At 37.5% G+C, this 13,217-nt stretch overlaps 1 protein-coding gene across 5 annotated transcripts in view; it reads left to right on the forward strand.

Annotated features, from left to right (window-relative positions):
• The window catches only part of TBC1D5 (TBC1 domain family member 5), a 315,508-nt gene that overhangs the window by 280,882 nt on the left and 21,409 nt on the right, over positions 1-13,217 (forward strand). For all 5 annotated transcript variants that reach the window (XM_085307503.1, XM_085307502.1, XM_085307504.1 and 2 more), the window contains one exon: positions 7,018-7,117. In XM_085307503.1, the coding sequence (XP_085163629.1) occupies positions 7,018-7,117 (100 nt within the window). The remainder of the gene's footprint in view (positions 1-7,017; positions 7,118-13,217) is intronic.

Genomic DNA, 13,217 nt, shown 5'->3' on the forward strand with positions numbered 1-13,217 from the left:
GTTGGAATATTTCAACTAGCACAGGGACACAGAAATATTATAAGCTAATAATAATTATAAGCACAGGAAATCAGTAAATAACCTCTACTTCTGTAGAAGTTGAAGTTTGAAGGCAATATCTGAACCCCTTCGTGTTCTCTCGGGGGTAGTGTGTTCATATCTGAAGTAAATTCTAACTGTGCAAAAATTTCACAGGTAACAGAGTTCTCAGAGTAAAAGCAGCTCTATATTTTCCATCACCGACTGATACACTTGGTGAACCTCACCAAGGAAGAGCAACAGTGATTCCATCTACTCATTTCATAGCCCCTCCTACTTAAAAGAATCTTACTCTCAATGTCTGCAAAAGAAATGCCTTTTGATGCTTCAGAATTCCCCTCAAAATTTCTCTTTTCCACTGACAGCAGTTTGGTTGCTAACGTGCTGAAGCCATGCCTTGAAGCCTGACTAATATTGCCATATTGTTTCCATGTCCTCCCCATATGTGTGTTTGTAGCCATCTGTTGTCTCTTGGCTTACACMGTTAAGTCCTTTAGGGTAAAGAATTTTTTTGCTTTGTTTTTGTTTGTATGGCACTGAGCAGAGTGAAGTCTTGGTACTGATGAGGGCCAGTGAGTGATAGAATTAAATAAGAAATAGGATTTTACCATTTTCAATTTTAAATTCCACTGAATGTAATTCACTGTTCCAAACAGTGGTTTCTGGTTTAAATGGGAGCTGTCATGTGATCATAAAGAAATTCTGTGGGTGTCAACCAACAACTGCCAGGGTTCAAGATTTAGAGATTAAATTCTGTATTTAATTGCATTTAATTGTTAGATTCAGAAATGGAACTGAAATAAATTCTCACAAAGTGAAAACGATAACTGCGATTTTGTACTCCAGAGAAATTTGCATAGAATTAAGCGAGGAAGCAATATATTCACTTTTATGCTATGTATGTGAATCTTATTTGACATGTAAAATACAAACAATATCCTAAATGTGTACCCTGYGTATATTTTATGACTAAGCACTTAAATACTGATAGGACCCTCAGTAAATCTCAAGCTTCAGGATTTCCTTCTATTGATTTCTTTTTTCCCATTCTTTTCCTCCAAATGTTTCAATACCTCATCAGAATTATTTTCTAATTTGCCTTGCTAGTTTGCCAAGAGCGTAGGAGATGCTTCTTAGTGCTCTTACTATGAATACTGAAAGAGTTGAAAATGTGACTGGGCAAATTAATGTAGGAGAAGTCCAAGGGCTGCTAACTACAAGGAAAGCACCTCTCGCTCAAGAAATCTCTGATCTACAAATCCGTGGGGCCTGGGAGAGTGTTTTGGAGAGTACCATTACATGCTTGTGTCATTACAGACTTGTTTCCTTACGCTTTAGCCTACCCGTCGTTGGCCCCCATCTGGCAAGACACCAGAAAGACCAGGCCTTTGCTCTGACACAGTTCAGTCACTTTCTTTATTATGTTTTTAATTGCAGCATTATTGCTTAAGCACCTTAAATTTTATGTAACTTCTCTTTGACGATAGTTACTTTTCTGTTGCACTTAACACTTCGTAGTGCTGCCAAGTTAATTGAAAATCCAGGTTTATTCAGGTGTAACATGAATGGATTTGACCCTTCTAAGTGTTCACGAATTAAATATTTGGACATGTATCATTGTAAGCCTTAGACACCAGAGAGTTTACATTTCATTGAGTTTTTAYATGACAGGGAAAAATACAATCTTGCTTTCATCTCAAAACAGTAAGAGTGAAAACTAAATGTTAGCGTGAAAGAGAGAAGTTATAKCCCTAATTTTATGCATTCATATTCATAGCTTTCCAGGCCTTGTAACATGTCATGTATTTGGGAGAAAGCTTGTTTAAACTAATAAAAGCAAAGCTGACAAAGAATGGCTTCTGACAAAACTATTTTTCTTCACACCTGGGCTTGTACAGAATGCTTAACTCCAGTGACCTTAAAACCTAAAATCATATAGCAGCTTGTAAAGTGATAAGCTGTGAAAGGACAGGATGGCAATGTCAGAACTGTAAAACTTTCTGTAATCTGTTCTGATGCTGACCACTTTCAGTTGGTCACAGCTGTTTTTCTGAAACTATAAAATTTGATGAAAAACAGGGWAGAGCAGAGGCATCATGGATCTCATTATGAGTCTGCTTAGTTTGCGAGAGAAGAGAGGACATAAAAACTTTCATTTCCAGAGCTGTCTTTGTCTGAGTGAGAAGAAAGATGAAAAGAAAGGTAATAAAAGAGAAGAAAGAGTTTTGGGCAAATAGAACCGGAACTGCATAGATTAAAAAAAAAAATCATTAATCAAAAATGAATTAGTTTTCATGGCAAAAGAAAAAAGGAGAGCTAAAAATGTAAGCTGAGTTCTGGATACAAATAAAAAGAAAGGGGGATATGAGAAACATATATATAAGCCAAGTTTTGCATAGATTTACTCTTGCCAAAACAAGGAAAATAGTTTGAGACATGTATATTGTCAAACTCATTCTTGCTTTGAGTGGAGACATAAATACTAGGCTACTTTATATCTTTAGTGAAATGTGACATCACAAATCATCTATTTTTTCATTCTTATATTCAAGTCAAGATGTTACTGATCATTCGTAAGGTTCTAAATCATGTGAAATGTTGAAGATGGCGAAAAGTCTTTTGAGGACTCTGGGACTAAATTTTCAGAGAGTATTGATAAGCTGTTTTACTGCAAAATTATATTATTAAATTTTCACATCTTGGTCTTCCATGTCAGATGCAGTGAATCCTTTATTTGATTTGCTGCTTGATTTGTTTTTCTTTCTCAGCACCACTCCCGGTGTTAGAAAATGTTGAGCTTTTATGTTTTATAGTACATGCTGTTCAGTAAGTCATTACAATGACTTTTCATTTTAATTAATTATTTAGGTGATTGATTTTTATTTTGTGGTCAAGTGGTTAGCCTTTAAGAGTTATGGCTGAATGAGTTTGAATCACTGTTCTCCTGTTTCTGRTACTGCATCTGTCAGATTAGCAGGAAGTTCTGTTTCTCAGGGAATCATAGACCATAATGTCTTTCTTTTCACTTACATTTATCCTGCCCAAAGTATCTATAACCTGTGCTCATCCAAAGAGGGACTAAATCAGTAATGCTACTGTAAAGATAAAATAAGAATGGTATCCAGGGAACTCACTGTCTCAGCACACTGGAACACAGAAGTTGGCACTTGTGAAAAAGAGTAGTGAATACTGTCTGGACAAGAGTCAATGGCATCTGCACAATGCTAGCTATAAATCAGTCATTTATTATTGCTAAAGATTTTGACTTTAGAATACTCAGAAATGTCATCCTTTTTTCTGAGAAACTTTCTGATTTCTAGCCTTATCTTTACAAAGCATTACAGCTCATAATCTGCAGAATAGGAATTTTAATACTTCAGTGGAAAGTTTTAGTAGAGTTTTAGTACATTTTTAGTACTATAAATAGATGAGTGTTAGAAATGTTGGTTTGAACCAACCAACCAAACTATATTCAGCCTGCTGCTTGGAGCAGGACAATCACTAACACTGGGTCAGGTTAGTGACTTTGAATGGAGACTCTGCCCTCTATGAGTAACCTCTTCCTGTGCTGCACTAATCTCCAAATGACGAAAATTTTCCTAATGGCCAAGGGGCAGCTTGTGGTCATGATCCCTTCTATATCATCTGCTAAGGAGAGCTTCATTCCATCATCTTCGCAACACCGTCTAGTTCTACGCTCCCTGTAGATCCCCCCTTAGCCTTCTCTTCAGCAGAATAAACAAGCTCAGCTCCCTCAACCTGTTTTGGTAGATCATGCACTCTAGATCTCTAATCATCTTAATAGCCCTGTATTGGACCTTCTCCAGTTTCTCCATATCCTTGAACTGGGGACTCAAAACAATATTCAAGGCAAGGTCTCTCAAGCATTGTGTAGAGGGTGATAATAGCTTCTGGTTCAATCTGCTCTGTGACAAAGAAAGTTTGAAGCCTTCTCCACTAAGTTAGCAAGTCTGTTCACAAAGATGTTCTTGCCTCTCTTTGCAAGATAGACTTACTGTCTTTCTAAGTTGTCTTTCCTCATTAGATGAGGTGGCCCAATTGAAATAGCCAAAGCCCAGCTGATGACAGCAGATATGCAGTCAGGAGTTGGTCTACTGGATGCATCTGCTGCTGTCCAGTCTTTTGCCTTTGACCATGGCAAGGTGGTCAAAGGGAAACAACAGTAGGACTCGTGTCCCCTTCACCTGTGTTCAAGAGCCTTAAAGCCACTTTTGGGGTGATACGGTTTCACCTCACCATGTCATTGACACCCAAAGGAATAGGCAGAAGGAAGTAGAAGTAATTATCCTGGGAGATCCCAGACTGTCTTTTTGCAGCACCACAAATTGAGGCTTCAGGTAAGCAACATACCTCCCTGGATGATGAGTCTGGCTGCCAGATTAGCGTCTCTATCCCATACCCAAAGGGAGTCACCAGCCACTCACTATCACCCATCGCTTTCTCATGATAGCACTCTGATGTATTGTCCAGCCTGGATTCTTCTACCAAGAGAGGTTATTCTTTCTGGGCCTAAAAGATTTAGCATCCTTTCTTCTGCCAGAAGTCACAAGCTTCCAGTTTCCACCTTCTTAGGAGAGCATGTCTTCTTCTCGCTCTGTCTTGCCTCAGTTGCACCTTCCTTTTGAGCCTTGTGCAGCATAAGTTTTTACATCTGACAAGTCTGTTCAAAGTTACTGTCAATCTCTTGTTTACCATCTCAGATCAACAGAACCTGCTCACCTCTTGCAGCTCCTCACCTGGTGTCACAGCAACTCCAACAGATAACATCTGCAGGGGCTATATCTGCACAGAGGGTGCCCCAGCACCATAGATGACTGTTCCAGTACGGGCTGGAGTCATGTCCAGTAGGACATCCTTACCCTTTAGGGGTTGTCTTCTTATGCAGACAGCATGCTTGGGCCTCTCATGTGCCAAATGCCAAGTTACCCATCTTGCTTATTTGCACATCCTGCTGGCAGCACTCCTGGTCTTTGGTGCCATCTCCGATGGTGCCAGATGAATAAGCCCAGTGTGCGTTCACTCACCTCTTTGCAACCTTTGCAAGATTTCCCACTTGGCAGGAAACCTCTCGCACTGTCTGTACATTCCTGGCCACACTCTACTCCTTTTGTGAAGGCTGAGTTTCCTTCCCATGCTAGATCCTAAACAAGCTGAAAGGTCCATGGCGATCGTTTACTCAGCACCAGTCTCCCTTGCCAAATGAAGAGGTACTTTTGTATAGTTAAAAAGGTTAGTCTTAGAATTTGCTTAAGCAGATACAGCTGACCAAAAATGTTTTAAAATCAATTTACTGCAGTTCTAATCCAYGAATAAGAAAAAATAGTTTGGGAAACATGTAGCTATTTGTTACCACAAGTTAAATTTTCACATTCTTTTCCAGGAGATAAAGTGGGTTTAAATTACTGGCTAATGATTTTAGAATCTTATAGCTTGACTTGCAATGCACCAGCAAAACATATGTCGATTCTTTCTTGTAATTACTTATAATCTTGTAATATGTATGAGAAAAAGGTCCTCTTCAGAGACTTTACTTGCATAGGAATAACAATGCAAATATACTTGTATAGGCTGCAAGCTTTGAATTAATTCTTCAGCAACTATTGCATTGGCAATATTAAATCAATTCCTTTGAGGTTTAAATAGTCAAAAGTATAAGATTGAGAAAGATAAGATGATAGGGTTATAACAATATAAAAAAATGCTAAGGAAAACATGTTTAAGGTTTGTATATTGTAAGTGTTATGAAAAAGTACATAGGGAGAAAGTGAGGTGGCTAGATCTTAAAAATTACTACCCTTAAATTATTTTTTAAATATCAGTTGCTGTTGGATGTATGCTATCTTAGTGCAAAATTTCCTTTCATTGGTTCCAACTCTCAGTTTCTGATAGAGATTGAAATTGATTCTACATTTAAATCAAGATTTTTTTTTATTTTTGCTGGTTTTGTTTCGTCTTTTTTCAGTTAAAACTTAGTTCACATTATAACTTGTAGCAATCTCCATCAAATAAGAGTGTGATAAAATTGTAAAACTGCCTACTTTATTTACTTACCTCTATTAAAACTACCTAATTTAGTTTTACCTACTGTAAAACTAAATATAGAGAAAAATAGCAAGCTGAAAATTACTTTGCCATTGTCTGCTTGAATTCAGTTGCATTCTTAAACAAAYTCTGTGGTACTGTACATGACACAGCTTTACAGGAACCCTTCTAAATGTGTGRTGAATTTTCTCTGCAGTAAGCTCTTTAAAGTCAAGACTGGATGCATTTAAAATAAACATACAAAAAAAAGGAAGTTCAAGGAGAGGCAATTTCTACTGCATATGCAGATCATGCACCTAGATAATGATACTTCTTCTAGGCCTTAAAATAAATAATACATTTGAAATTTCATACTTTAAGATGCACTTAATGCATCTTTATTAAAAATAACTTGATAATTCAGAGCTCTTTTACAGTATATGACATGAAAATAATTTTCACCTAAATATTAAAATAAAAATTCTGTGGAATTGCTGTTAGCTTGTCAGATAAGTGCAGGGGTTTTTATACAGATAGAACACGGTCTATTACATAAATCAAATGCCAAAATATATGGTGATAATGCATCTTTTAGGTATGYGGTTAAGTCCCATTAAATATATGCCTTGAAATTAGAAAGGCATTTTTTTCTGGGATTTCAAAAGGATTCCTGTRGAAATTAGTCTGCCAAAAATAGGAGTTTTTCTCTTTTGCTGAGTTTTTCAGCCATTGCTGTTTTACTATTATGTTTGCACATGCCAAAACAGGTACATATTCAGTGAAAAAAATAGGAATTGTTAACCTTTCTTGGATCAAGGTATCAAGGAACACAGACAGTTCTTTGACTCTAAACATTTCAAGACTTAGCCTACCAATTTTACTTATATTTTTAAAAGRATTTTTTATATTTTAATATTAATTACCTCTTAATTGTAGGAGGAGGAATTGGAGGCCCAGATCTCATTTCTACAAGGACAACTAAACGACTTGGAAGCCATGTGCAAATATTGTGCAAAGATGATGAACACACATCTTGGTAAGTGCAGTACCCTGTGTTATCCTGCGAATCTTTATGAAGGCTCTTTCCGTGTTTGTACTAGAGCTAAATGTTTGTGTAGTGCAGTACGTATAATTTGTAAGTCACAACAAAATTTGATTTAATATGCYCAATTGTTGTAGCAGGTACTGCAAACCACTGTATCTTTATACTGTTATACATTTCAACTTGGGAGTCTGTTAGCCACTGATTATACTAAGAAAAAAGCAGAGGCATTTTTGGATGGCTGGCCTTTATCTGTTCCTAATGTTTCTTAYGTTGTAAGAGATATGCTAGAACTCATAGCTAATTTATAAGTTCATTTGCAGYTGAGTGCTCTCAGGATGATCCTTGATGCATTCCGTGGTAGTATAAAATTCATACACTTGCAGTAAGTGTAACATCTATACAATCTATGCTTATTACCTTCATTGCATAAAAATAGGTTACTGTAGGCTGACTGCTTTGTAGTATTTTGGTCAGACTAGGAGAAATATATTAAGGTAGGAGCCAGTAGATTGGGAATGGGATCAGCAAAGAATCCAGTCTATAATTTGATTTATATATTACCAAGACAAATCAGAGAAAGTGAGCAAAGAGCTTCAATTAATTCAAGATAGGTGTAAATATACTTAGCTATGCTTTGATAAATGCACCATTTTTAACTATGTTGAACCAAAGTCAAAATGTTACTTTAGTTACATATCATTGTGCAAAACACTATTATTGAGAAATCAGGACACTAAGATCTGTTGGTAGCCTGTAAAATCATAGTCTAAGCAAAATAATTTAAAGTTGAATATTTCAGAGGGCAGAATCAAGTATATGATACCTACCTCTGCCAGGTCAAAAGATGAAATGTGAAAGTCCTACTATCCTGGATTTTTCATTTTCCTTTGTGTGAGTGTCCATATAATTTTAATAGCCGCAGTTATGAGCCTAGCACAAGCTGTAAATCACATGTTATTGGAAAGTTTGAACTCAGCCTTCAGAAGCCAACTGTAAACGTCTAACCCTAACAGCTTTGTTTTGGTGTGTTACAATGCTTCTGTGAGGATATATGAGAACTAATGAGACTGTAATTAAGCACAAGGGGTAAATTATTAGCTACTGAAATGCTGGAGGAGAGGGGAAAACTAGCATATCTGGAAGAAAAAAGAGTTTCTTTCCTTTAGTAAAAAAAGCTGAAAGTGTTCAGTAGAAATATCGGTTCAAATACATATATAAATATTTCCCCGGCAGACTAGAGAGYAGAAGAAAATCAAAGATACTTGAAGTAGTCTGGTTTTCAGCGATGAATCCATGGGAAGGCAAAAGATCTTTAATAATCTCCAAGTGTTAAACAGTACTCCCAAATATATTAGAAACAAAAGCCTTTGGGACCAGTAGCCTCCAAGAGATTTGTGGAGCTATATGTTACTCTGATGAGATGATGAAAACCCTCTCCTGTATGCCTTGGGCTGCAGGTGAGTACTGAGCACATCTTGCCACATCTTGGCACCCAGGACCTTCCAGCTATATTTTCTTGTAGTCTGACTTCCTGTACTTCTTGATAACATCCCTGCACATCTTCCCAACATCATGGGCTATTCATTTTGGAAATTTGGGTTAGACTAATGCATTTAAATCCTATTGAGGTTAACAGTTATGTGCTGTAAAGAGAGCACAAGAGAGGCTGAGATACCACCAACTTTCATAGCTCCTGCATTTGTAGCAAATTGAGGAGGTTAGATAGCCCCACGTTATCCTGGCAGAGGATCCACAGGAAGGCAGAAAGAAACCCACTAAGATTCTTGCCAGTATGACCTCTGCCAAATTCCTGTGAACCTGGAATCGATCAGTCAGGTTAATCCTGGTCATTACCACCAGCCTCCATGTGCTGTTCATGCTTCAGGAGAGGGCACCAAAGCAAAATGCTGAGCATTTCTGGCTCAGTGGAAAGGTTAGAAAGAGTCGGGTTCTTACCACCGATGTCTCTTGTGGAGAGAGTGGACTTCATGAGTGCAGTGGACTTCGTTTTGGAGACCACAGATTATGGTGAGTTCTCCTGCTCCCCTTGTAACCTGCTGGAACACTTAACTTCAAGGATATTACTTCTCCCTGCAAGGTTGGGCTTTGCCGACTTTATCACCCAGATTATGTCTTTGGTTACATCCTTGGCAGCAAGGTTGAAAATCCTCATATAAATTACCTATTCACAGCAATGAAATAATATCTCAGCGCTGTCTTTACTAGGTGGAACACAATTTTAGATTTGTTTTGTATGGGTTGCTTTTAGATCTGGTTATTTTTGTGGTCTTCCTTTGAACTCTTCAGTGTTTTCATATGCTTTTTGAAGTGATTTAAGCAAATATATGTGCTATATGCTGTACTAGCGATGAATTCAGCAAAGTGGTTATTTATCAAAGGGAAAGTCATCTCTACTTTTTACATGATGTTTCTCTTTTTATATATATTTTAATGMTGCATCACATTGCTGCTTTTTTATAGAGTAGTAGGTTGAAGTGATAATCCACTGCGACCTTTAAAATTTTGTGAATCACAGCATTCTAACCAGAGGATTTTATCCTGTAGATATAATCTGGAAATGTTTCCTTTTATTTCTGTATGGGTTACTTGCATATAATTATATTAAAATTTACTTGTTGTCATTTGACTTTTTATCTGAATAATTCAGGTTATTCTGTAATGTGCTCTATTATCTGCTGCCACTAACTGCAAAATTTACAATCACAGGTTTAATAGTTGTCTAAATTATTGATATAACATGTGGATATTGAAAACTTGAGGAGTGCTCCCAGAGCTAATTCCTTTAACCAAGAGTTAACCAACCTTTTAAAAACTATCAATAAATCAGTTTTTACTCTGTTTAAGGTTCACCTTTAAAATTTGATAGTTTGTTATTTTTATTAAAAATTAAATTTAAATGGACATTTTAAAGGTTTTTTCCAGACTTTAATATTCAATCAATGTACTTTTTCCCACATGACCTGTATTATATTTGCAGTTCAGTTTTTAACAAAACATAGTATTAATTCTCGCCTGTAAAAAATGCATATCCTGCAACCATTTGCCATTATATAACTGGTACGATAAATTAGAATGTCAAGCAATTATAGAATATTCTCTTTGCTATTTCCAGTGAAACAAATCAGAATTTTTCAGGTTCTTTCTATTACAAGAGAGTATCCTTATGACAGTCAGGGAAAATTACTTCATGACAGAGGATTTCACATATCAGAACTGCTCAAATTGTTCTGAATTGATAAAGGCAACCACTAAGTCAGCTATTCCATTTTGGATCCATAGTAATTTATAATCTGTTTATATCAAATCCTATTAACTGAGTTATATTTTTATGTGATATATTTTCAGAAAATAATTTTGTTTAAATAAAATCTTAGTCAGAATTTTCCTCTCTGTCATATAATCATGTCATGTGTGTTTACCACAAATATTCTATTACTATAGCTTTCAGCAAGTATCTGTTAATATTGCATTTTATTTTCATGGAACATAAGGAAGGACCAGAGGGGTAGAACAGCAGTTTCTATTTTGTTTATGTGTTCAAAAATACTTTCATTAAATGTTTATCTACTTCCGTAGATTAACCACACAGTGTACCGCACAGCAAAGACATAATTAACTGCTGGTAATATCAAGGGATGTTACCATGGAAATGAATGATGGTTCAGGAATATTACTACTTAGCACTATGTGTAGAAATTAAAAATAGGTTTTTGTTCATGAAAATGGAGGAAAGTGTGATCTTGGTCTCCTCCTTAGGGCTGTGCATTATATGAGCTTCAGTTCTCCTCCCCCTCTCCCTTCACCACTGAAGGATGTCTGCTAAGGTAGAATGCCTTTTAATGCCTCCCAGGGCTAATGTTTAAACTTTTATATGTAGAACTGGCAGGTGAGAAGGTATATTGCAGTTCTGTTACCACCCACCTTTTTTCACAAACTGGTCATAGCTTTCAATTTTCCCATCAGTAAAATGATGAATCCAATCTTGTAAGCTGTCCTGCAACTTTGTTCGGAATATTCAGAGCATTACTTCAGCTGATGGTGAAAAATTGTAGTTGCCATAGCTATTACTGTTACAGAACTATCACAAATACATTTTCTTAATGTTTTTTTCTCACATGCACTGGCCTTTTCCAGGAAATCATATTGCCCGTGGTACCTTTAGTAATATGGAAATGTTCTTCAAAATTTTTCTTTCTGTAAGATACTTTTCTGTTAGTGCACCTTAATGCTCAGTGGCATTGCCCAGGATCCTATCCAGGTGGCCTTTGAGTATTTCTGGAGCAGGAGACTCCACAACCTCTCTGGGCAACCTGTTCTAGTGCTCAGTTACCCTCACAGTAAATAGTTTTTCTCCTCATGTTCAGAGGACCTTCCTATGTTTCAGTTTRTGCCTGTTGCCTCTCATCCTATCGCTAGGCACCACTGAGAAGAGTCTGGCCCCATCCTCTTTACACCCTCCTCCYCTCCTTTAAATATCCTTCAGATATTTAAATGCATTGACAAGATACCTCCTCTTCTGCAGACTGAAGAGTCCCCACTCTCACACTCTTTCCTCRTACGAGAAATGCTCCAATCCCTTAATCATCTTAGCAATGTTTTGCTGGACTTGCTGCAGCTCCATGTCTCTCTTGTATTGGAGAGCACAGAACTGGACACAGTACTCCAGGTGTGGTCTCACCAAAGCTGAGGAGAAGGGGAGGATCACCTCCCTCAACCTGCTGGCAGTGCTCTTCCTAGTGCAACCCAGGATACCATTAGCCTTCTTGGTTACAGGGRCACATTGCTGACTCATGATCAATRTGTTGTCCACCAGAACTCSCAGGTCCTTTTCCAGAGAGCTGCTTTCCAGCAGGTCAGCCCCCAGACTGTACTGGTGCATGGGGTTATTCCTCTCTGCACTTCCCTTGATTGAACTTCCTGAGGTTCCTCTCTGCCTGCTGAATTTTAAAATGTCATCTGTTTGTAAGAGACAGAAACCAATCCCTCATCAACATTCTTAAGACTGAAGAAACTTTTATTTGTATCCAACAGAGACATTTGTTTCAGACCTCCATGAGTAAAAGTTTACCAAAGTACTAGACATGTAGTACAGGAAGTCATTTTCATTAGAGGCAATATAAAGAAATATGGGTTCATGGAAACTTGGATATGTAGATCTTTATATAGAAACTGTCCTTTTGTGATGCACAATTTATCAGGTTATGAAAGTATAGATATTAAGCTTTTCCATGCTTGGGGCACTATGTAAATGTAGACAGGTTGCCTCCACAGCTAGCTGAGATGCAGAAGCGATTTAGCTACTTTCTCACAGCATAGAGCCTCAGCTAATAAGCCCTGAGGATCTCAAATCAGCTCTGTGAAGAGTTATCTCACTTGGTTCTGTGCAACACCCTAGAAGAATGTGCAAAGATACCCAATTATACAGAATAAGTTTAAATCTGCCTGATTTTATTAACTTCATCTCCATAGCAGCACTAGCAATCTTGAGCTGGCTACTAGAGAGACATTCAGGTAGATCTCTGTAATATGTTGCTCAAAATCCAGGTTTTAAAATAACTTATTATCTTGAAAGCTCTGACCCACATCTAGTAACTTTATGCTTAAGCATGCTGGCTSCGGTGAGGAAAGCATGCTCAGAGGAATCCTCTGAGCTACCTGTGCAGAGCTGGTTGGGTTGTCCTTAAAATGCATTTTCTAATAAGACTTCTAGTATGTGTCATATGCTACTCTTTCCTTCACCAGTATTCAAGTACTTCTCTGCCCCTCCACAAGTATATGGATGATGGAGGGCAAAAACAAAAGGTGAAAGTTTCTTCCCCAGTTCTTCTGAGTGCCACCAGCATTCTGCCACTGCAGCGGCATGCCAACTCTGGACTTCTGTGTGTAGCCTGTAGACGCTGCACATGTTTACAAAATACTGGGAAGTTATGGCACCACACTGACAAAAAATAAAAGCTAGTGTTTTGGCTAACCAGATGATTTATTGTTCAAAGAGAGCACTTTGGATGAGATCACAGGGCACRTTCCTGCCACGGTCATCAAGCGATGCTGGCATTTGTAAGATTCACAT

This window comes from Rhea americana, unplaced genomic scaffold (genome assembly GCF_003343005.1).
Source record: "Rhea americana isolate MKP2758 unplaced genomic scaffold, rheAme1 scaffold_26, whole genome shotgun sequence".
Classification (NCBI taxonomy): domain Eukaryota; kingdom Metazoa; phylum Chordata; class Aves; order Rheiformes; family Rheidae; genus Rhea; species Rhea americana.